The following is a 26,252-nucleotide window of genomic DNA, read 5'->3' on the forward strand; positions in this document are numbered from 1 at the left end:
TTTATTTTAAAAAATAAGTCACATAATTTGAGCATATATACGAAATTGTAAAATAAAATAAATAAAGTTAATAACTAAAAGAAGAATAAAAACAAAAAATGAAAAAAAAATGTTTAAAAATTCTATAATTATTAATTTTATAATAGTAATCACTCTTTTATTTAATAAAAAAAAAGAAAAATAAAAATCTTCAACCCGGTGGACCGTCCCGCCCCGCCCCGCCAATTTGGCGGTGCGGATTTGGCGGATTTTTTTAATTTGGCGGGCTCCAAATCCTAGCCCGACCTGCCTTTTTTAGCGGATTTAGCGAATCGGCCCGACGGGCTCGACCCGTTTTGCCACCCCTAGTTATAGTTTTAAAAAATCCAAAACATCTTTACAAAAGTATTCAATATTTTTAATTAAGATAAATTAGTAAAAATTAAAATTAAAATCAATAAGAATTAAATTCTATCAAAATTATGTATCCTTTCAAATTATGGATTTCAACTAAAAATAGAATTGAATTTTTTTTTAATAAAATTAGAATTCTTTTCTCTTAAAAAATTTTTTCAAACACATTCTGGTATCTAAAAATGCTAGACTAAAAAAATTATTAAACTAAAAATATGGTGTAAATTAATTTTAGAAAAAAACTTTACATTTAAGCAAAATCCTTATCCAAGTTCATCCAAATTATTGTAACAACTTTTCAAATCATGCGCTCTTTCTCCGTTTCTTTCTCTTTCTCCTCATTCTCGTATTTCTTCTTCTTCTTTTAAATTTGCGCAAGTTCTTCTTCTTTCCCTTCTTCTTTTCCTCCTTCTTCTTCTCCTTCTTCCAAATTTGCATACGGATGTTTTTCTTCTTTTCTTCTTCTTTTCTTTCTCTTTCTTCTCCTCCTCTTAGAGATTATCAATTTAATTAATTCAATTCAGAATACTTGTGTCCATTCAATTCAATTCATAATGAACCGAACATGTTATTAATGTGAAACAATTGTATAGTACTAAATGAACGAAATATTATCTATTATGTAAAATCAAATTCAAAACAATTTTCTGCATAATGAACTGAACATGTTATTAAGGTGAAACAATTGTATAATACTATACCAAATGAACGAAATATTATCCATTATATAAAATCAAATTCAAAACACCTGTATCTACAATTTAGAGATTATCAATTCAATTTAATTCAATTCAATTTAAAATACCTACTTCAATTCAATTCAATTTAATTCATAATGAACCGAACATGTTATTAATAAGGTGAAACAATTGTATAGTAATAAATGAACGAACATTATCCATTTTATAAAATCAAATTCAGAACAGCTTTTTGCATAATGAACCGAACACGTTATTAAGGTGAAACAATTGTATAGTACTAAATGAACGGAACATTATCCATTATATAAAATCAAATTCAAAACAGCTTTCTGCATAATGAACTGAACACGTTATTAGGGTGAAACAATTGTATAATACTAAATGAACGGAATATTATCCATTATATAAAATCAAATTCAAAACACTTGTGTCTACAATTTAGAGATTATCAATTCCAAGGTTGTCAAACTCGCGAATCTAAGTAAACTCGTGGCGCTGACCTAGACTCGACTTGCGAGTTAACTCGTAGATTCGTACGAGTTCACCTGTTATGAAGTTTATATATATATATATATATATATATATATATATATATACTCAATTCTAACCCTTCAAAATTAATAATATCAATCTTAAAGAACATAATAAATTAAAATAGTAGCATACATTATAACAAATATTTTAAAATACACATTCAAATCCTCTATAATTATTCTTACACAAATACAAACATAGAACACACAAAATTAAAAATTCTAAATCTGTAATACTAAATCTTTAATTGAACATTGAACAATATCAAATAATCAAATTAACTCTAATCAAAATAATTAATTACTAATCAGCCATGAATGGATGAACCATCTGGCCATCTAACATAAACGATAAGCAATAGGCTAAAATTAGAAGCAACAAAATTTAAAAAGCAGAAAAAAACTAAATCAAGAAGCAAAGGCTCAAAAAAAGGGCAAAATGCATACAAAAAATAGAGGATATAGAAGAAAAGAAGGGACAAAGTCCCAGCAACAGCAGATCGAAGACAAGGGTGCAGCAGGCAGCGGTGGTGAGGGTGTAGCAGCAGCACGAAACGACGACGACAAAGATTCATGGATTTCACGACGGTGACAAAGAGTCGTGGATTTCACGACGGCGCAAACTAGAGTAGAGATAGGACTGTAGGAGAAGTAGTCGAACTCGTAAACGGTGATAGCACGATGGAGTTGTAGATAGTGGAGATGTGAAGAAATATAAAGCAGAAGGCAACATAGGTAAAATTCACAAAGACAATGGCGCAAATCAGAGCAGAGGTAGCAGATGCAGGCAAACAGCGGCAGCTCGATGGGGAACAGCGACTGCGGCAGAATATGGAAAAAGTGAGACTTGAGAGAAACGACACAGATGAGTGAGTTGTGAGTGAGTTTTTTCTCATTCTTTGGGAGTGGTATCGTAACCCTAATAAAAAAAAGTATTTTTTTGGTTTCAAAATGACGCTTTTTTGAGCAAAAATAAAGAAAAACATAAACTCGCTAACTCGGTCCTAAACTCACGAGTTTGTCCGAGTTTGACCGAGTCTAGCCGAGTCTAGTCGAGTTTACTCAGGATAGAGTCTATGTTTGAGTCAACTCGATTCCATATCTAAACTCGTAAACTCGTATGAGTTTACGAGTTAACTCAAGAGTTTGACAACAATGATCAATTCAATTTAATTTAATTCAATTCAATTCGGAACACCTGCGTCCATTCAATTCAATTCAATTCAGCAATTGCATTCATTCAATTCGATTGAAAAAATAATCCATTAGCAAAATATTGGTGTTGTTGGTGATGACGATAACCAAAAAGGAAGAGGAGGAGGTATGCATCCGTGTATTTTTGAAAAAAGAAGGGGGAGGAGGAGGTATACATGAAGAAGAAGAGGACGTATGCAACACGTGTATTTGAAAAAAGAAAAAGAAGAAAAATCGCAAGTAATGACGCTCTTTTAATGAGAATGATTTTTATTGGTGTTGGACCTACTTAAATAAACTTAAATAAAAAAATATTTGAATGTGTAGCAATTTAATTAATTTTAATATGTATTTTATATTTTAATATATATTTTATTAAAATTTATGATTTAAAATTTATACTTTAATATTTAAAATTTAAAATTAGTCAAATATTAATTAAAAATAATAAATTTTATTTATAATATAAAATTATTATTTTAAGAAAACTAAAAAACAGTATAATTTTTTAAATAAGTTTTAATTATTTTATTTACCGATTTATGTGATTTGTAGTATATTTATCAATTTAAATTACATTACATATATAAAGTTTGAACATATTTAGTTTACGGTATAAATAAGATAAAACATATTTTAGGTTGCACCTATTATGTTTGCACATGTAATACATTAGAGCTGCCGCACTATACATATTTTGTTTACACGCTCGGTGTAAATGAGATATCCGTACATTTATTTTGTTATTAAATTTTAAACAGCTGTAACAGGATCTGAAAGCATTAGTTTTCACAAATATTTGACTCCTTCTTCTCAATGATTTCAATCACAGTTAAAAAAATGTCACCAAAAAAAAAATCACAGTTAAAAAAGTTTCAGAGTAGACACACAAACACAACATGATGCATATGAATAGGGCTCTTTGTTTGAACGATGTTGCTAACCATATATCCTAAAATAAATCACCCTTCTTCTCCATATAAATAACTCATCATGGATTCGATCTTTTTTCATCCCGCAATTTTGCGTGTCACCTCCCTCTAATCTTCTTTGTCTTTCTTGTCATCTAAGAAAGCTAAGTAGGCAAGCAATGGCATCCACCAGAACTACCACACTGGTGTTGTTCATTATCTGCTTGATCTTTATACAAGAGGTGAATTAATTAAGTTCCAATTTTAATTTTAATTTCTTTAACTTTCACACTATGTTGTTCATTACATGAATTGATTTTCATCGTGTGATCAGTTGGAGATCCATGGGTTGGAGATTCATGGTGAAAATCAGGACATGGCAGCAGCTCACCAACATATAGGTAAGTAATTAAGCAAAACTTGTGTCATGAATGCATGGCTATGTATGAAAAGTGATTAAGAGTGAATTATATGATTGGTGCAGATTGTGGTGGAAAATGTGGGTACAGATGCAGTAAGGCAGGAAGGCCAAAAATATGCATGAGGGCATGCAAGACGTGCTGCCAGAGGTGTAATTGCGTGCCACCTGGCACCGCTGGCAACCAAAACGCCTGTCCTTGTTACGCCTCTCTCACCACCCATGGAGGAAAACTGAAGTGCCCTTAATGTGAATCATCATTCATGAGTTCAATATTCTTCCATGTGCAAGTGCAAGCATGCAGCTATCAAGACAATAATATAATGCAGAGTTTACTCTTAAGATCTGATGAAAAATTAAGTGGGTTAATCGTCTTAATCATGACAGGGCAAGTAAATGTATGAGAATATGGTGAGAAATTGAGGAGGACATTGGTCCCAAGTTACAGTTTTATTTTATGTTGATTGATCCGCATAATGTGATTGCATTCATCATAAAAACAAATACCTTAGACTTGTGATTTTTATCATAAAATTAATGAGAGTGAGGAATGGTTACGGGGACAATTGAAGCCTGAAGGATCCATGTAATGAGATGAGAAGCCAAGCTTCTTTTTTGATAATGATAATCGTAATTATTCTCCCCCTTGTTTTGTAATTTGCTTTCTTCTTTTGTCGTTAAAACCCCACTTCTATAATAGCAGAATACCAACTTTCATCATGAGTCTTTGCTTCTTATGAATAGTAGTGACGCAGAACTATCTAATTGATCAGCACAATAACCACCACCTATTACTTTTATAATTCTTTCTGATCCATCAGAACATCACAACTCAGAGTATTCAGGTATTGTTTTTTCTTGTATTGTCGTGTTGCATTGCTTTAAACTACGACTGTAATCACATTTTCAATTACATATATAAAGTTCAATCCTGTCATTTAAAACTTAACTATATATATAGGAGAATTTAAGAACTTGGAGGTTAATTACTTGCAATTATCTGACCATTCTTGTCCATGCTTGGCTTTGTGTCAGGAACATTCTTGATCACATATTAATTTCTTGTTGCTATTTCATTTGGATTAATTTCTTGACAGCTTGCATATATGTGTTGCTTTTTGCCATAATTAACACAGATAAATATTAAAGCCATGTCTTTCAAGTTGAAAAAGTTGGTTATAAGTTGTTAGTACCCATGAAAAATTGAGTATTTCGATTTCGTATTTTCTAAATATGTGTATTTGATGTTTGGTGTCTATGGGAGAATCATAGCTCAATAAGTAGGGATGAAAATAGGTCAGGCGGTTTGTTAGAAGCTTACAATCTAGCATGTATTTGATTGGTGTCTGTTATAAGATAGGCACAAACTCATATTTTTGTAAAAGCCTTAATATATTAATAGACTAGGTTTAGCCTTACTAATTAGTTTTATTGGCCTGTTAGACCTGTCTAAACCTGTTAAAAGTTAAAACATAATTAAATATATAAATAATTTTTTTATTAACAAAATTATGAGATATTTTAATTTTATTATATTTTATTATAAATACTTTTGTATATTTTAAATATTTTAAAAATTTAAATTTTTTTATAAAAATTAAATATGACATTATATATAAATATTTTTATTAAAAAGGGTTTTTTAAATAATATTTTTAAATATTTTTTTTTCGTAAAAAAAATTGTTAGACCTTTTAACAAACTTCAAGTCAAGCCAATCTGAATAACTGGCCAATTTAATACTTAAATAAAAGCTAATTTAATACTTAAAAAAAAGTCTATAATAAGCTACAAGCCAAGCTTTTAAAAATCAAGTCAATTGATAAAGGATTCGATGGTCTCAAAACGTTTGAATCATTAAATGGTCCAATAACAAAATATATTTTTTAACTCTTTCTAATAATTGCTAAATAGTTCTTATTTTAATTTTATTTACAAATTAATCTTTCATCTATTATTTAATTTAAAATTTATTTTTTATTTTATAAATTATTATTTTATTATTCATCTATCTTATCTTTAGAATTTTATCTTAATTTTTTTCTCAATTTTATTTTAATTTAGATACTCTAATCTTATCTTTTCCAATACTAAAATTAATAATTGATGCGTAACCTATTATCAATTTGTATTTTAATTACCCAATTTTATAATTCTAATCGTCCATCAAATCTCCTTGATTATCAATTTGTTCATCGTTTTTGTTCATCGCTTTTATCCATCTCGTTGATTATCAATTTCTTTGTTATGATAATCGTAAAGTAAAATAACTAATAAGCAAAAAGAGTATAAAATTCAAATTCGATGAGTAAAATAACTAGGATGAATAAAAACAACTAAGGGGACACCAAATATAATTTCAGAAATTAAGAGAAAAAAATTTAAATAAAATAAATCAAAATATTTTTTTTAAATTTAAAGAAATAAGTTAAATGAAATTAAAGCAAAAACGCCTAATCTAAGAGATCAAACAACCAGTAGTTGTCAATCACAGTCAATCTCCGGCAACGGCGCCAAAAACTTGGTGCGGAATTTAAAGTCCACAAACTAACCGGCAAGTGCACCGGGTCGTACCAAGTAATACCTCAGGTGAGTGAGGGTTGATCCCACGAGAATTGATGGATCAAGCAACAATTGTCAAGTGATTTTCTTAGTCAGACAAACAGAAAATGGTGTTTGAAGGTTCAAAAGCATTAACAGTAAACTTAGAATATCAGAAAAGCAAGCAGTAAACAAGTTGTGAAATCTATATGGAGAAATAGTTAAGGCTTCAGAGATATATATTTTTCGGATTAACTTTTCTTACTAACTATTTCAATCATGCAAGATTTAATTCATGGCAAACTATATGTGACTAAACCCTAATTCCTTAGACCATTTTAGTCTCCTCTAACATTCATCAACCGCCAATTCCTTGGTCACTTAATTCCAATTAGAGGGTGAAGTTCAATTCTAGTTTATATGCCACAAAAACCCTAATTAATTACCCAAATATAAGAGGATTATATGTCACGTATCCCGTTAAGTCCAGATAATTAGTGATTTAGGAGAATATATTTTCAAACTGTTGTTCAAGTAAAGAGCTTTTCCAAGTTATACAAGAACTCAATTAGAACAAGGGTCATACTTTCGTTCCACCCAAATTCATAAGATAAAGAACAAAAACAATTCTTGGAATATAAATCAGTACATGAATTAAAATAGAAGTATCAATCCATACAATAGACGGAGCTCCTAACCTTAACAGTAGAGGTTTAGTTGCTCATGGTTCAGAGAGAAAAACTAGGATTCAAGTAAACTGTCACTACAAGGTTTTTGTTTATTTGTGCCAGTTTTTTCTCTTATTTGTGGAGGTTTACAACCCCCCCCCAACCAAATGGTTTGTGGGGGTTTCTAAAACCCCTAAAATTTGAGGTGCCACGAGGTCTTTTGTGGAGGTTTTGTGTGTGTTTAATGGGGGTTTTATATTAGACTTTAGGGGCAGTTCTTGGTCAATGTTTGTGATGGTTTGAAACCCCCACAAAAAGACTTTTTTTCATTTTAAAAAAATAGCTATTCTGTGGAGGTTTCAAACCTGTCAACAGAATTTTTAAAAATTAATATACATTATTATTACACTACTAATCATTTATTATTAAAAAGAAATATTTAAGCAAGACATTAAAAATTAGAAGAAAATTAAAATAAAAAAATACTTTAAAACAAAATATAGTATACTACCATCATTTTTCAATCACATTAATTACAACTACAAAATATTAAAAATAACATGATAAAATACAGACTTATAAATAGATCCTGAATAATTACTTCTTGTCATTCAGAAGTAATGACAAACTAACAATGCAGTTAACAAGTCCTAATGATTACACTAACTGTTGTAATAGCTGTTAAAGCTAAAACAAGAGTATTTAAAATTTTCTATTACAATGAGGAGCCTTTCTTTTAATCTCTATAGCCATTACTCCAAACAACAATACCTGTTCATGTTCAATGCAATCATATCAAATCTCATGCTTACCTCACTTTTCAAATTCCAAAATTTAAAAGGACTGAAATTTGAAAAAGAAGAAAAACCAACCAATCATTCAGATGACAAATTCAAAATACCTTTCCAAGATGAGGTGCCATTCCAGGAGTTGAGAAGCACTTGTCAACTTTAAATTTATTATTACCACCTGTAGTAATTGATACAAATACAAATTCTATTAGATATGAATAACATAAGCACAAAAAAAACTATGAAAATCTGAATCTTAAGGGAAAAAACGAAAAAAGCTATAATACCAATTCATATGATGAACATTACACACACACACACAAAAGAGAGAGAGAGAGGGAGAGAGATCAGTTTATTACTAGCAATCTCCTCAATAAGTTTTTTGCAACCAACTATATTAGCTCTAGCATTTCTAGCTTCTTCTGCTTTGGCCCCTTCTGCAAAAATAGCCATATTGACGGCCTAAAAGATGTAAATAATTAGATTACAAACCAAGCATATTTTTCAATGTATTGACTACGAAAACAGCATTCCAATGATTCATATTTGTTAATGTATTGACTAATTGACATGGTCACAGAGAACTTGTGCGGGTATGGGTTAATCCCTTCAGCCTTCTGATCCGCAAGGTACTTGAGCCTGTTTTTCATCTTCACATGGCGACTCCCCCTCTCTTCCTTTCCCTTTTTTCCTAGAAAATAAGATTATTGACCGTTTGTGATAAATTTATATACCTTGTATTTCCTAATAAAATATTGTCTATCAAACAGGTGGAAGCAAGTAAAAATCTGACATGAAATGAGCACTTACTGCAGTTTTTTAAGTGATTTGTAAGTTGGTGTTCCTGTACCCAGCACTGAATCTACCTCTACTTGAGCCTTCCTCATTTTATTCGGGTTCTGCAGTGAGTTCAATAATTAGTAAGATGGTATTGGCCAAAGAGAAGAATCTGAAGAGAAGCTACGATAACCAGAGATCTAGAATAGTCTTTCAAGAACAAGCAATTATATCAACTTTGAGATTAACACTCTTGAGATAGAAGGAAAGTTGCCCAAGTAAAGACTGTAGCTGTTGTCTCATGACTAGCAATAAGTATTGTCATTAAATCATCCCTTAACTGTCAAAATAGAGAGAGAAGTAAAAAGTAAACAAAGCTACTATTAACCATGTAACTTTACCCTCAACTATATAATATTATATATATTGATAATTGTTAATATATGCTCTTAATTAGTTAAAAGAGCTGGCTGCTGTGTACCTTTATATATAACATCATCTCACCCAACCTCCCCTTTTACCTTAAGCTAGGGATTCCTATAAATTTACTGTCTTTGTAACTTTCCTTAATTAGTGGTCAGTAACTTGCTTGCTTTATACAATTTTATTATTATGATATAATGAATCAATAAATTAGTCAATTTTCTTTTGGCTTGAACAAATCTCTTGGTTAGAAGAGATTTTGTTGAGTGAGTGATGAAGGTGCTTTCTTTTTTCATGAATTGCATTACAGTATTAATGGCACACTAACTAAGAATCTAGATAGATACTCAAATGGCACACTAACATTTGCAGCAATGTTATCAGTATTAATTATACCAACTAGATACTAGGCGTCTAATTCTATCCCAAAAAACATGCTAGTCAATAACTTTCAAACAAGCTACAAGTACATTGACTGAGAATATACATACATGGGAAGTATAGAAGGGCCAAAGTATTAAGGTTAAACATATTACTGTTATCTCACCTTCAATTGACCAGTGGTATACAGAGGTCTGTGTCATAAGCTCCGCCTCTGCCTCTGCTATTATTATTAGTGGTGTTTGAAGGTTCAAAAGCATTAATAGTAAACTCAAAATTAAATATCAGAAAAACAAGCAGTAAACAAGTTGTAAAATCTATATGGAGAAACAGTTAAGGCTTCAGAGATATCTATTTTTCAGATTGACTTTTCTTACTAACTATTTCAATCATGCAAGATTTAATTCATGGCAAACTATATGTGACTAAACTCTAATTCCTTAAACCTTTTTAGTCTCCTCTAACATTCATCAACCGTTAATTCCTTGGTCACTTAATTCTAATTAGAGGGTGAAGTTTAATTCTAGTTTATATGCCACAAAAAACCCTGACTACCCAAATATAAGAGGATTATATGTCACGTATCCCATTAAGTCCAGATAATTAGTGATTTAGGAGAATATGTTTTCAAGCTGTTGTTCAAGTAAAGAGATTTTCCAAGTTATACAAGAACTCAATTAGAACAAGGGTTATACTTCTGTTCCACCCAAATTCATAAGATAAAGAACGAAAATAATTCTAGGAATATAAATCAGTACATGAATTAAAATAGAAAAATAATAGTATCAATCCATACAATAGACAAAGCTCCTAACCTTAATAGTGGAGGTTTAGTTTCTTATGGTTCAGAGAGAAAAACTAGGATTAAGGTAAAATGTAAAGTGCGGAATGAGGTAGAGGAGAAGAGATAAAACCCGAAGGGCTGATTCTTTTTCTTTTTATATCTAATCCTAATAAATGTAGAATATATTTCCTAAAACTAAAATAATATCTTTTCCTAATTCTAAAACTAATAAAATTTTAAATCAAAATTAATTTAATCAATTAGTGCAGCCTTTGGAATGAATTGGGGATCACTTGAGTTAGAAGAGTTGACGCCGAACTTGGAAAAATCCAAGTTTAGCGTGGATTGATGCGCGTAACTCCCCTTGCTTTCCTTGAGTTGACGCCGAACTTGAGAAAACTCAAGTTCGGCGTGAAGATGGTAGTGCGATTTTTCTTTGGAGGCCTTGAGTTGGCGCCAAACTTGAAGAACTTCAAGTTCGGCGTGGAGGAGGCAGCGTTGATTCTTGGAACTTTTTATGCCCACGCTGAACTTGGAAATTTCCAAGTGGAGGTGTCAGCGTTGATTCTTGGAACTTTTTATGCCCACGCTGAACTTGGAAATTCCAAGTTCGACGTGAAGGTGGCAGCAAGTTTTCCTTTGCCCGTCCTTGACTCCAACTCTATCAAATTAGTCCATAACGCTACCTGAAATAAACAGAATTGTACACAACTCAAAGAAGCGTCCATAGTGGCTAAAATATGTTAAATCTTGATCAAACTTTAGCAATTCAAGTGCAAATTCACTAGGAAAAAATAGAGAAGAAGCTCACGCATCATTATGCTTATCTTTCTCTAACAGAATCATCTAGAGATTCTAGTTGTTTTACCTTATTTTAAAATTAGTTTAGTAATTAGTATAAATAAGTAGCATTGTTCTCACATATGAAACAACAATAACATAATAATAAAATTTTTCCACCTTTTCTTTTCTTATTTTTTATAGTTTTATTAAATCGATTGGTTCATGAAAATCCTTTTTCATCTTACGTCGATCAGAAAATAATCAATTGTTTTGCTAAAATAATCCATTGATCAGTAAAGAATTACGTGTTTTTTTTAAAAACAATCGATTGATCAGTGGAGAAATATGTGTTTTCTTTAAATCAATTGTTTGTTTTAAGAAAACAATTGATTTCATGAGTTATTCAATTGATTGGTTGAGAAAAAAATTGATTGATTAAATTATCCCATTGATTGGTTGAAGAAAATTATTATATACACTCAAAATTTTTTTGTTATACAAACAACAACCAATTATTTAAAAAGATTTATTTAAAGCTTCGTTTTATTTTTTTTTTAGTGTTATATGATCTAGTATACTGAATAATTTTTTTATTGGACAGTTTTAAGATGTCAGATATATTTATGAATACTTATATGGATAAGTATTGAGTAGTATCAGGTGGACGATGAAATTAACCAACAAGAAGAACTAGTATGTAATCAAGATATGATAGATGGATGAACAGTATGAATCCAAACAAGATTTGGGAGATGATTTTACTAAGGAGAGTATTTTTCTAAAACTGATCCGTCAGAAAATATCTTTGAAGCTGTGTATGCCATTGATTTCGTGCAAGACCCATTACTGAGATTGCTTGGCAGTCCCATTACTGATAAGGTAAACAAGTCATGTATTAATTAACTTGTAATTGATTTTTTGGACAATCTATTACTATATTTAGATTATGTTTCAGATTCTTGAATTATTAGTGGCATTAAAGTGCATTGATGAGCAATCTAATATAAGTTTTAAGACAATATAGCAACTTCTATTAAAATTTGTGGTATGCTCTATAACACTTAACCAAATAATTTTACTCATTATAAGTTGTAAATGTAATGCTAATAAAGTACTATATTTTATTATATACTAACAGTTCTATGAATTCATTGATGTTTGTAGGCAGATATATTAGCGAAGTAGATTTAAACAAGAAGATGTAGCCGTATGTTTATAAGTTGAATCTCATTAGGGAGCCAATGAAGAATCTTGACAATATGTACAATAAATTGGTTATTTAGTCCAATAGAGATAAATAATAAATTCAAAAACTCTCATTCAATTATTTCACATCAAATTTCAAATTTAAAATTCCCTAAATTTCAAATTTTTAAAAATCCATCATCTGAAATCCTAATTTAGTAAAATATTTTAGTCCAATACTCTTTTCTTTCTCAATCGGCGGCCACCCCACCTTCATCAATAATCATCCCATTTCACTATTGCTACTTGACTTGCCACACGCCACTCTCTCTTAGTAAAAATAACCATCTATTTAAGGATAAAAATAATCATCTGCATACCTAATGAATTAAACATCTAACATATTTTAATTATATATAACTAAACCCAATCCAATCAAAATAATCATCTACATAAAAATTAAAATAACCATCCACATACATACTAAAATGACCATCCTAAATTAACCATTAAAATAGAAGAAGAAGAAGAAGAATAAACAGAAAAAATAACTATGATCATCCAACAATTTAATTTTTATTAAAAAAAAGAAAAATGCATAATTTGACACATATTCTTATGATTTGATGTAACCATAAAACTGAAAAAACAAAAAATAGAAAAAAAAGTTTGAACAGATGAGGAGACACGAGTGAGAATAAAAAATAAGCAATTGAGTGTTTGATTTGATATTATCTTCAAGCATGCGTGATGCCGTCGAAGCATGCGACGTACATTCCCCACACCGCTGGTAGGTACTCGGTGAAGCGTTTCAGGAAGGCACAGTGCCTGATTGTTGAGAGGCTCACTAACTCCCTCATGATGCATGGAAGAAACAACAGTAAGAAGCTTATGGCTGTTAGGATCATCAAACACGCCATGAAAATCATTCACTTGCTTACTGACCAAAACCCTATCCAAGTCATCGTTGATGCCATTATCAACAGGTAGTGATTGTTTGTCCGTAGATCTATGGATTTTTATTGCTATGAACAGCGGCGTCGTTGAGCTTTTGGTGGTATATGCGGGAACTCGTGGCGACATAGGCTGGAGTCTGTGACAGCGTCGATGGCACGGTTACGTGAGGGGATGGAAGGGGTTATATTCGCGGTGAGGCTCCAACAGCAGAGGAGGCGGCACAGAGCTGCTCCGGAAGGGGATGAAGCTGCTTCGGGATGGGGACGGCCATGCTGAGGTTTGGGTTACCTGGTCACCGGATGGTTGCCGCCGACTATGAGGAGAGAGGGGACTATGAGGCACAGAATGAGTGTAGGTAGCAGATGGAGGGTGACGGCTCTACTAGAGTTTGGGTGTAGGGACTATATGTAATGTGAATGAATTTAACTACTAATCCTAATTTTTTAAATTTCAAAATCTGAATTTAAATAATTAATTAAAAATCTAATTTTTAATTTTTAAAATACCTTCATTTTTAAACCCATTGTACACATTGTACACTAAAACTATTAGCTCCCCCATACTTTCTCTTATAAATTTATGCAACTTATTGCTAATTTGAAGTTTGTAAGTTTTTTTTTGTCTATTTAGGATATATAGTTTTTCCTTAGCAACATGCATAACACTCATGTCAAAATTTTATGGTTTAGATATATGTTTCCATTAAGAAGGTGACTATGGATACCTGATGGTAATTTTCATTGACGAACGCATAATCTATTACTTAGACACTCATTTTGATGATGAAAATTTTTTTCATCGTAAATATGTTATTAATACACTAATAAGACTAACAACATATTTTTTTTACCATTGCATTTGCTAATATTTTGTTTTTAATCTTTAACTATTTAATTGAAAATAGACAAAATCATTTGAGCAAATTACCAAATCAAGTTTTTATAAAGATGATAGCATTCAAGTATATAATAAACAGTTTTATGACTATAAAATCAAAAGACACAAGATATATTTTAAGAGGTAATGACCAAATTAGTACCCGAAAGATTCAAACGCTGACATTTTGGTACCTCACTATTGTTATTGACAAAATAGTCCTTAAAAGATTTTAAAATTTGACAAGCGTCCACGAGTTCACCGGAGCACATTTCCGGCAAGCACAATGCTGACATGGCCACTGTGTTTTGATGACATGGCAAATACCTCCCCCCCACCCTAATTCTTCTCCTTCTCTTTCCCCCTCCCCAACGCACTCCCCCTTTCCCCTTCCTGAATGCATTCTCCCCCCTCCCCAACCCTAATCCTTCCCTCCCCCTCTCTAACCCTAATTCTTCTCCTTCTCCTTCTCCCTCCCCAACGCACTCCCCCCTTCCCCTTCCTGAATGCATTCTCCCCCCTCCCCAACCCTAATTCTTCCCTCCCCTCTCTAACCCTAATTCCCCATCTCCAATGCACTTCCCCCCTCCTCAGTCCAAAATCCCCTTTCTAAACCCTAATCCCCTTCCCTTGCCTCTTTGAATTCTAATCCCCATCGACACTGCACTGTCGCCATCTCGTCGTCGGGTCTTCTGCATCCGCCAATGTCTCCTTCGTAGCATTGCGTTGTCTGCACGCCTTCACCGCTGTCGCCTTCACTGCTTGTATTTGCTTGCTGCTAGCCCCCAGTCGTTGCCATGCCTCCTCTGTCTGGGTTCCATCTTGGCTCTATCGTGTCCTGCCCCCTCTGTGTCTGGTGTTCTTCTTCTATTCTTGCTTTGGTGGTGTTTGTATTAAGTTTTATTTTATTTTATTTTATTTTGATTATTGTATATAAATTTGTTTCTGAGTTTTATTGTGATTAATCTTTTTGAATGATAATTTAACCTAAAAATTTGGGATAATTTATGATTTGGGACAACTCTGTTGATGTTGAGGTTGTTGTTGCTGTGAATGGTGGTGTTGAGGGAGGGAGAGGGAAGTGTGCGTTGGGGAAGGGGGAGTGGTGGAGAGAGAGTGGTGGAGGTTATTGTTGCTGTTGATGTCAAAGTTGTTGTTGTTGTGAATGGTGGTGTTGAGGGAGGAAGAGAAAGTGTACGTTGGGGAGGGGCTTGTGATGCGGCGGGGACTGTGATTTGGGAGAAGTGTGCGTTGGGGATGAGGGCTGCGACAAGGAGGGAGAGGGAAGGGGAGGGAGTGTGCGTTAGGGAGGAAACTTTGGGGGTGGTTTGCCAAGTCACCAAAACACGGTGGCCACATCAGCACTGTGCTTGCCGGAAATGTGCTTCGGTGAACTCGTGGGTACGCTTGTCAAATTTTAAAACCTTTTAAGGACCATTTTGTCAATAACAATAGTGAAGTACCAAAATGTCAGCGTTTGAATCTTTCGGGTACTGATTTGGTCATTACCTCTATATTTTAATGTAGTTCAAGTTGGAACTCTACAACTTGGATAATGAAGTGGATATATATGATGTTTGAGTTTAAACAAAAGAGTAACAATGAGGTGAGCACCTAAAATAAATCTCTAATTTTTATACTCTATTTTGTGATACTAATATATTATTCATAAATTGTAGTTTGAGGATCATGATATTCACATGATAATTGCTGTGCAATTACTCAGGAGTTGTTGCAACTAGAAAAAATCACAAATTATAGTGTCGGCCAATAAATTTTGAAATATGCACACAAATCATGAGATGTAAAAATAATATTAGTAATCTAAAATAATAAAAAACTTTAGTTATTGAGTATTTATTTGTTTGATGGGTGTACTTCTCCAATTATTTTACTTCGATTATTCATGGATGACTTTTACAATAGATGTTTTCTGCTTTTTTTGTCCTAGAATTTTTTTCTAGTTTTATGCAATATATTAGTTTAACTCATTTTTATTATGAAGTAATGTTATTTTCATTTATTATTTTAACAAATATGTCTTACAAATATTATGTATTGTCAATTATATTTTATTTATAATAATTAATTTATTTAAAAAAATTATTGTAATTTTTTTATTTGTTTACATTCTATTTATACGTTTGGAAATATAGAATCTTGATTGATGTTTTGAACATGTATAAAGTGTTCAGGACCACAAGAAAAAAAATATGTATAAAGTGTTGGTGCTAAAATTACTCCAACGTTTAGTTATATTACACCTTTATAGAAAAAAATTATTACATTGGTCGCTATGATTATAATTACTATATTGGTTATAAAATTTAAACAATATTTAAAAAATATAGTTAAATTTTTTTTAAGCGTTCTGAGAATTAGATAGACATCATAATCACAAGTATATTTTTAGGACCATAGCCAATAAATTTATATTCACTACTTGACTAATTAGAAGATCAAATATCTGTAAAGTGTTAATCTCAATTCTCAGACTTCAGCATGCTCATCATTTACATAATATTTGTCTCTGGTATTTTTTTTATGAGCAGGTAACATAGAATTGAATTATGTATCCAATAGATTATGGTTGTGTTCATCAAAGAAATAAAAAATATGCCACTCTCGAATTTCAGGTATAAATTTAACATTCACTTGAGCTTCATACTCAATTCTTGTTTTCAATCTAGGCTCCTTTAATACTTTTCCTACCTAATTTTTGCCGATGACATACAAACTTTTGTTTGTAAATCTCACCAATACTATTCATGAAAGTTTTATTATTCTTCCTTGCACTAAAACCATTAGATTTTGAGTACTTCGGATAAAAAGTAAATGCAAGTTGCAAAGTAGCAAAGTGATATCTACCAATTTCTTTCACATAAATTTCAGTGAAATTTAAAATTTTAAAATTGTAATGTCTTGCACAGAGTCAACCGCATATGCAACTTCAAGGATATTCATTGACAGATTAGTTTCAGAAAAATACTCCCCTCGATAAAATTATCTTTCAAATTTTGTTCGAATTCATACTGTTCATCCATCATATCTTGATCACTTACTAGTTCTTCTTATTGGTTAATGTCATCGTCCTCCTGGTATTAGTCATCCATCTCAGTATTCATAAATATATCTGACATCTTAAAACTATCCAATAAAAAAGACAAATAGGTTCCTGACCTTTTAAAATGCAGACATTTTTGTCCCTCAAGATTGAAAAATACATTTCGATCCCTCACCATGTAAATTCCGTGACAATTAAGTCCTTCCGTAGAATTGGTGCTCGAAACGGTAATGGAGATTGCTGAAGTGGAGGGATGGAGAGTGATGTGTCCGTTACGGTTGTTGAAGTGGATGGAGAACAAATTATTGGAGGACAAATTGGTCCTTAATGGCCAAAACGACGCTGTATGCATCCCCCAGTTTCATGCCCATCATCCCAGACCTCTTCTTCTTCTTCTTCCATGGCAGTTTCATCACGCCCTTTCTCCCTCTCTCGTCTCACACACCTCTCACTCCACAACCCTTTCTTCCATGCCACTATTGGCTTTCTCAAAGTCCACCTTTGATTTTGAGGTATAATTCCAAAGTCTCATTAATTGTCGAGTCTTAACCAATCTTTAAGGATTGTTCTCACGAATTAGATTCTTAAGCGGTTATGGAGGGTGATATTATCATGGTCATCAAGGTGAACATTTCAGTTGTGATATCTTTATGCTATTGTTATTGGATTGGTAGATCAATTTTTGCAGGAACAAGAAGACTTCTCTTTTTTAGCTCCTATCATATGTTTCTTCCTCTTCATCCCTTTCAACTTCTCAAGTGTGCACTTGAGAGGCAACACTGGATTCTTCTTTGCATGGCTTGGAACCTTCAAACTCATTCTCTTTGCCTTCAATAAAGGTTCCTTGTTCTCTGATCCATCAACTTCTTTAGGACGTTTTGTAGCTTCTGCTTCCCTTCCTATCAAGATCCAACAGAATCAACCACACATCAGATCCAAAACCTCTCAAGATGGCAAAAGCCCACCACCTCCAAATCCATCAAAATATTCCAAAAATTCACATTTTGTGACCAATCCATCTTCAGAAACACCAAAAGCCAATAACCAGAGCAAAGAAAAGACATCTCCTACCAACCCCAGCAAAAGTCACACGCCACTTTTACCATATGCAATAAAGGCTATTCTTTTGGCTTCTTTGGTGAAACTGTATGATTACAGTGATCAGATCCATCCAAAAGTCATTTTTGGCATGTACTGTTTCCATATTTACTTCATGTTAGAGCTTTTGTTAGCTACTTTTGCTGCACTGGCAAGAACCATGGGGATGAAAGGGTTGTGGAGTGAGAAGTGTGTGAGACGAGAGAGGAAGAAAGGGTGCGATGAAAGTGCCATGGAAGAAGAAGAAGAAGAGGTCTGGGATGATGGGCATGAAAGTGGGGGATGTATACGGTGTTGTTTTGGCCATTAAAGACCAATTTATTCTCCAACAATTTGTTCTCCATCCACTTCAGCAACGGTAACGGACACATCACTCTCTACCCCCTCTACCTCAGCAATCTCAGTTACCGTTTCGAGCACCAATTCCATGAAAGGACTTAATTGTCACGAAATTTACATGGTGAGGAATCAAAATGTATTTTCCAATCTTGAAGGACAAAAATATCCGCGTTTTAAAAGATTAGGAACCTATTTGTCTTTTACTCAAAAAATTATTCAATAAACTAGATCATATAACACTAAAACAAATAAAACTCATACAAAATGAAACGAAGGTTTAAATAAATCTTCTCAAATAATTGGTTGTTGTTTATATAATAAAAAATTTCTGAGGATATATAATTTTTTTTTCAACCAATCAATTGAATAACTCATGAAATCAATTATTTTCTTAAAACAATCGAGAATCGATTAGATTAAAAAATATTCGCTAATCAATCGATTTTCAAATAAAAACAATCAATTATTTTCTAACCGAACGAATCAATCGATTACCATAATAAAGAAATCGGTTAGATTTCTGCAGATTGCGATTTCTGCAATTGAAAATTTCGATAAATGATGAACAAATTGAAAATCAACAAGATGGATAATAAAGCAATGAACAAAAATGATGAACGATTACAATTATAGAATTAGATTATTGAAATACAAATTAACCATAGATTATGCACCAATTATTAATTTTAATATTGAAAAAGATAAAATTAGAATATCTAAATCAAAATAAAATTAAAAAAATTAAGATAGAATTCTAAAAATAAGATACATGACAATAAAATAATAATTTATAAAATAAAAAATAAATTTTAAATTAAATAATAAATGAAAAATTAATTTGTAAATAAAATTAAATAAAACTATTTAATAATTATTTAAAAAAAATTAATAAACATGTTTTGTTACCGGATGAAATGGTCCAAATGTTATGAAAAATTCTTTGCTATGGTATAAATGAGAAATATAAAACGATTTAAATTAATAAATATACTACAAATTATATATATCAATAAATAAAATAATTAAATTATTTATTTAAAAAACTCCAAGAACAATGCTAAGAAAAACTTTTTATTTTTTATTCATTTACTAAGAAAATAACAAGTGAATGTCCATACGTTTTTTTATGTGAAATAGGCTTTCACCTTGCAAAATGGACACGCCTAAGTCCATTTTGCAGGCGCTGCGTCTCCATTTCGCAGGGACTTCATGTGAATTAGCCATATGTGCTTTCTGCTTTGACAATACTTTTGCATAGTACGTTTTCAAAAAATTAAAATATTTTTTATATTTATATTAATAAAAAAGCCGTTTGATCTGTGTTATTCTGAAGTTATAGAGAAGCTGGTATTTAAAGGAAAGAGGATTTGACCCCCCAAAAAAAAAAGAAAATAGAATAAATGAATAAGAAAAAAAGAAAGGAAATAAGAAACCACAATAGCAAATATAAAAACTACTGACCATCATGACAGAATCTTTACATCTAAAAGTTTCCAAGTTTGAATTATTTTAAAATCAAAGACCAACAACGACTTAGTAAATCCCACACAACATCCTTTGCACTTCATCTTACCCCCAAATTAGTATCATAACCATCATCATGTAAATAATGAGTCTCCTTAGTTCATGGCATATTTCTGAGTCCAAGAACGGGCAGTATTCTCGTATTTGGCTCTGTCGGACTTGTACATATGAGCAATCTCGGGCATTAAAGGATCATCTGGATTGGGATCAGTGAGCAGTGAGCAAATTGACAGCAACACCTGCACCAGATTTTAGTGTCAAACAAACTCTGAACCCAAAGCACAAAATTGAGGAGGTAAAAAAATATTCATAATCCAAGGCCAAAAAGTAACCAAATTAAAGCTAAAGCATTTATACCTTGGATACTGTAAGAGCAGGGCTCCACTGCTCTTTCAGAATGTCAAGACATATGCTTCCATTGTTGTTGATATTAGGGTGAAAGACCTTTGTTTTAAAAGAAACCTGCACAAAACTTTTTTAAAAGGTATAATAAAGTAAAAGAATTTAATTTTGATGCGTTGACAGTGTAAAACATTTTACACAGTTGTACAATCACATCCGTTCTTTGGAAGACCATTCTCGCGGTCAATAGAAAAGATAGTTATTTTTGCTAACATGGCATTACATAATTGAATGCACATGTAAACCTGCTTTACATTTATCACCAACAGCGCATCAAAATTAAATTCAAAATAAAATAATTTCCGAATAATAAAGAACCGGAGAAAAAGTATGTAAGGCACATTTGGGGTCAAGGACTTAGTTCTAATTTAGCAAGGAAGAAAAGGGATACAAAGAGGTTATGACTAATTATCATCTTCACAACTAAAACACAAATGATTGGACTAAGTGTCATGGCATGACAAAACAAATAAGAACTCTAAACTAGAACTGAAAAGAAATGCAGAATAAAAGAGAAATATTTTAGACCACGTTATTACAATAGAAGTTTAGAACTAATCAAGATACATAATAACTTAGCAAATATGTACTCTGTTTTTGTTGATTTAGGCCTTTGTCTTTAACAAATTTAGCATCAAATCAATAATCACCTTTGGTGGCTTAAATGGATAGTCTGGTGGGAAGTGAATGTTCACTAGGAATACACCACCAGCATAAGGGCTGTCTGCGGGACCCATAATTGTTGCTTGCCAATGAAACATGTCATCACCAACAGGGCCTGCACAGAAACACATAACATAGACCAATCATGAAATGGCAATGATAAACTCAAAAGGTACAGCCACACAAATATCCTCATATCTCATCATGTGTCAAAAGTTAAAGTCATTTCTAATCCATATATAGTAAGTAGCTTCTTCTATGATGAATCAAGGTGCTTGCCCTCTTTCAACCACATGTCCACTGCTGGTCCTTGTCACCCAACAGCCCCCTTATACTTTCCAAAACTATACTGGTATATCAAAACCATGCATGCACAAGCCAGACAAACTTAAATAATCCTCTGTTTCTCACCCATCATGACTTCAAATTCAAACAAATTTGAATTAGTTTAATAATGGCAATGCAAGTTCAATAACAGAGCATTTTAATTTCTTTTGCTAAATGCCAGAGCATAATTTTAATATCCATTATAATACATAGATACAATGTGCATTGCTACAAAAACAACAAGCATACTGCATGAGAAGAGAAAATTAAGAGAAACATGAAATCAGTGTGTAAACCAACCAGCACTGCAGGAAACAGGAGGATCCTTCTGTAGGTCCTTCAACTCCTTAGTAATGCGTTTGGAAGCCATTAAAACTATGCAAAGTTCAAGATGCCAATCCGAGGCTTATCACTCCTAAAGTTTCACATAAAAAAATGATTGTCAGAGACAAGGCACCTTTATCATGACCTGCTATTCAATTTACCAAAACAGGACATAAAACAAATAGCATGAAGAATCTATTAACAAAATTATGATTTTTCCACCAAATTACCAAATTAATTAGTAAGTAGCCTTTGTCAAGAAGAATTTGCAACAGAAGATTATCATCAAACTCAATTTCATATTAAATTATATCATTTCCACAGAATCTTCCAACTTCCAAGTGCAACGATTAGGAACTTCGAACAGGACACAGTGCACAAAACACAACAAATAGCCAGGAACCAAAATAATAATAACTATGAATTCTATAGTAACAGCTCATACAAGGTTTACGGGGGATAAAAATCTAAACCAATTATTTAATCATTCAAAGGAAAAAAAAAGGTACGAATTGCTCGTTGGTTAATAAACATAAGTGGTCTTCTGATCCGATCATAGCCAACACTTGAGTTTCGTGAACCCTTACAATTTCAGAAAATTATATAAGGGTTTAGGGTTTCCAAGAATTTCTCCAACGCAAAAACGCAAACGAATTTCCTTTTAACACACATAACGTGAAATGAAACATCACAAACAAACACAGAGTCAAGGAAAGAAAGATGATCAAGTAAAAACCAAGCAAACCCTAGAAACAAATCTAAACAAAAATAACAGGTGATGATGATGATGATACGATGAAAAGGAGTCAACTTGGGTGGCGATATGAGAAATTCAGCCGAGCAATCACGAGTTTGAGATAAAAAAAATTGAAGGAAAGTTAAAAGAGAGAGAACCTTGAAATCCCTAGGTAGCTAGGGTAGGGTTTGAAAGAATTAGAGTGAAGGAGTGATTGCGTTGCGTTGCGTTGCGTTGCGTTTGGGAAGGTTTGAGTGAGTGGGTTTGCTTAGAAGTTATAATTCGCACTTAAATAGCGTGTTTCTGGTTTCGCTGCTGCTTCTTCTCTTTTCTCAATTCGATTCTTTCTTCCTTTCCCATGCAGCCACGTGACCTTTCCCTTCCTATTCCATTCACTCGCATACAACAATTTTCTGTATCACTATTAATTTTAATTTACTTGCTTACGTGCTTTAAATCTATTTTTTCATATATAATTAAATAAATTATGTATGTAATTTAATTAAATTTTAAATACATTACTTTAAAAAATATCTAACTGCATAAATTCAATTAAATAGTTGTGTAATATATCAAAATTAAATTTATAATAAAAATAAACAAACTGATCTATAAAATTTTAAATTAATTAAGATTAAAATAATAAATATTCATTAGGATTAACTACCAATTTCAAAATTCGAAAGATTCATTCGCGGGCATAAAAGTTTCTAAAACATGTTGCTGACAAAATATTCTTTTAATGATTTAAAAATACAACAAAAGTAATCAATAAATATTATATTTTTATATTAAATTAAAAAATTCACTTGACATAAAATTATCAAATTTAAAAGATAAAAATATCTTATTTTTTTAATGATAATCGTAAAAATTTGTTTTAAAATTTTATCTCTAAAGTTTATTTTTAGAATACATATTTAATATATAGTTTTTTTTATCTCTTTTTAACTCTTTTGGAAACTTATTTGTCGTTAGCATCTTTTGAGACTTTTTTTTTTTGTTAAATCGTTTTACAAACTTTCGAGTACCATTTTGGTAGTTTACTCTATTCAATAATGTCATAGTAAAAAATAAATAATCAGGTAGAAATTCTATTATTAAAATATTTTAAGAATTTAAATTTAATGTATTGATAGTATAAAATATTTTTCACAATGTTTTAATTAGGACAAGTTACATAAATAAATCAAATTTGTTTTAAATTTACGCAATTACAACTTTTTGAAACATGTTACATCTTTGTCCTATTTTAATTCTATGTAAATCGTTACAAAGTGTATATAGCGGTTTATAATTGCATGTAATCCACTAAAGGGTAGCGCGGATTACATTGAAATCGTGCCATACAGAAACTGTCAGAGGATGTCGCGATTTCTGAAGGAATTCCACAATGCATAAACCGCTATAGGGTCCACCGGTTTATGAAGAAACAGCAGCTATCCTAATCTACTAGAAAGTACTGCGGTGTACGTGTAGCTTGGTTATAAAACCGTGATAGCCAGCAGCAGATTCTTCATTTGATAGAGAGAGAAAATATTTAGTTTGAGAGAAAAAGTTGTGACTTGAGAGAGGGAGGAGGAGGCTGGGAGACAATTTTGAGAATTTGGTGAGACTATATTCAAGTGGGACCATGGCGGATGAAAATCACTTATACTAGCTCAACATTGTTGCTCACGTTGTCGGAGGTATCAATGAAGAGATTAGTTTGTTTTCTTTTAACGATAAGAGTTGTAATTGTTTAAATATGTAAGTTGAATTAAATATTTTTTGTTATGTAACATTTTTGGAGTTTTTGTGTATTTAAGCATGCGTTTGGTTGGTGTTCCTGGACACTAAAGACATGGGCACGCACGGTGGCACATGTCCACCGTTTGTTTGTTGAGACTAGGTATGGCAATTTTCCCCAACAGGGAGGGTATCCGCGGGAATTTATCCGTCGGGGGACAGATTTGGAGAGCTTTTTTAACCCGCGGGGGGCGAGGATAGGGACCCGCGAAATAAACGAGCGGGGGCAGGGAGCAAGGTCTCCGCCCCATTGGGACCCATATAATACCCGCATATATAAATGTCAAAAATACCCTTTATATATATATATATATATGTTGTTGACAAACCCTAACTCTCCTAACCCTTATTCAGTTTCTCTGCCGTCACTCCTCTTAGACTCTCTGCCTTTCCCTCTCCCTTTTCTTCTCTCCGTCACCCTCCTCTAATCTCACCACTATCTGCCAGACCGCCACCCTCGTTTCCTCTCACGGCTTCCACCTCTCACTCTCAACGTCACTTCAGAAGGTAGAGTTGACATCGCGCGCCTGACATCGACGCACCCCGAGGAGAACCATCGTCGCCAGCGTTGCGAGGAGCTTGAAGCGTCTTCGTCTTCGGGCTCACGTCGTCGTCTTCTTCTTCGAGAGCCAAAAGCGTCGTCGTCTTCGGAAGAAGTGTTCTTTGTCGTCGCCGTCTTCGTCTTTGGCAAGGCAGTCCGATCTCCATCGTGTTGCCGCCTTTGTCTTTGGTAAAGGTATTTCTATTTTTTCCCTCAAAACAGAATTTATTTTATTTTATTTTATTTTTCTTCTTTTTAAATTGATTTATTTTCTCAACAAATACAGTTCTAATTTTTTTAAACCTGCTTCTGTTTTTTATGAAGGTTTAAAGTGGGTTTGCAGAAAGATTTCATGGTTTTTGATGGTTGATGCGGTTTGTATAACTGTACAAGGCAGTGTGATATTTGGTAAACAGTTTTACTATTTAATGTTTGGTTTAATTTTCTTAGGTTAGTGATGGCTGCCTGAATGAATGTAAATTGGTGTTTGATGCATCTGGTTGATTAATTTGATATGTGGTTGTGTTTGGCAGAAGTAGATTTGAAACTGGATGAATGCATCTGAAAGTTTTTATGGTTTGGGTGTTTTATGATTTGAATTGATTTGGTTTAGGTATGGATTGTGAATTTTTGAGTTAATGTTGTTAGTGATGGAGATTATTGTAATGTTAATTGAGGATTGTTTATGTTTACAATTTTTTTTATTTTTTAAAAATTCGCGGATATCCGTGGAGACCCCGATTCCCGGCAGATATGGGGTCCCCGTTACCCGTCGCGGAGATGGAGCGGGGACGGGGACGGGTTATGGGTGACGGGGCGGGGGGCAGGGGCATGTCCCCGCCCCCATGGAGACCCGTTGCCATCCCTAGTTGAGACACAAATTTATGATAGACACGGTGTTACATAAGTATACACAAAATACATGTTTTTAGTGTCTCTCCATTAAGTTGAGATATTGAGACACAACTTATAAGACAAAATTTTACATTTTTATCCCTTCTTTTTTTTGAAATTCCAACTATGTCCCTAATTAATCTAACCCTAATTCCCCTTTTTCTCTCTTATTATCTTTTCTATTATGTGTTTCTAACCCCAAAATCCTCCCAACCTCCACGTCCCTTCCTCCATCC

General features: G+C 32.6%; 2 protein-coding genes and 1 pseudogene across 4 annotated transcripts; 2 read left to right on the top strand and 1 right to left on the bottom strand.

The window, feature by feature from the left end:
• Window positions 1-3,911: 3,911 nt before the first annotated feature.
• Window positions 3,912-4,398, top strand: LOC148546772 (gibberellin-regulated protein 2-like). 3 transcript variants are annotated; one of them, XM_088500141.1, is made up of 3 exons: window positions 3,912-3,974; window positions 4,067-4,133; window positions 4,217-4,398. In XM_088500141.1, the coding sequence occupies exons 1-3, from the start codon at window positions 3,912-3,914 to the stop codon at window positions 4,396-4,398; spliced, it is 312 nt and encodes a 103-aa protein (XP_088356267.1). The 3 variants fall into 3 exon arrangements, with proteins under 3 accessions (XP_088356267.1, XP_088356269.1, XP_088356268.1); XM_088500143.1 differs by having other exon boundaries at window positions 4,067-4,094; window positions 4,196-4,398; XM_088500142.1 differs by having other exon boundaries at window positions 4,073-4,133.
• A 13,576-nt stretch (window positions 4,399-17,974) lies between these two features.
• LOC107616360 (putative long-chain-alcohol O-fatty-acyltransferase 5) lies at window positions 17,975-18,788 on the top strand (annotated as a pseudogene).
• A 1,454-nt stretch (window positions 18,789-20,242) lies between these two features.
• On the bottom strand, window positions 20,243-23,200 carry LOC107618923 (ubiquitin-conjugating enzyme E2-17 kDa). Its single transcript, XM_016321107.3, has 5 exons — window positions 22,952-23,200; window positions 22,034-22,148; window positions 21,394-21,521; window positions 20,699-20,803; window positions 20,243-20,580 (listed from the first exon to the last, which is right to left on the bottom strand). The coding sequence occupies exons 2-5, from the start codon at window positions 22,101-22,103 to the stop codon at window positions 20,437-20,439; spliced, it is 447 nt and encodes a 148-aa protein (XP_016176593.1). The 5' UTR covers window positions 22,104-22,148; window positions 22,952-23,200; the 3' UTR covers window positions 20,243-20,436.
• Between the last annotated feature and the right edge of the window lie 3,052 nt (window positions 23,201-26,252).

This window comes from Arachis ipaensis, chromosome B9, assembly GCF_059453495.1.
Source record: "Arachis ipaensis isolate K30076 ecotype BB chromosome B9, ASM5945349v1, whole genome shotgun sequence".
NCBI classification, from domain to species: Eukaryota; Viridiplantae; Streptophyta; class Magnoliopsida; order Fabales; family Fabaceae; genus Arachis; species Arachis ipaensis.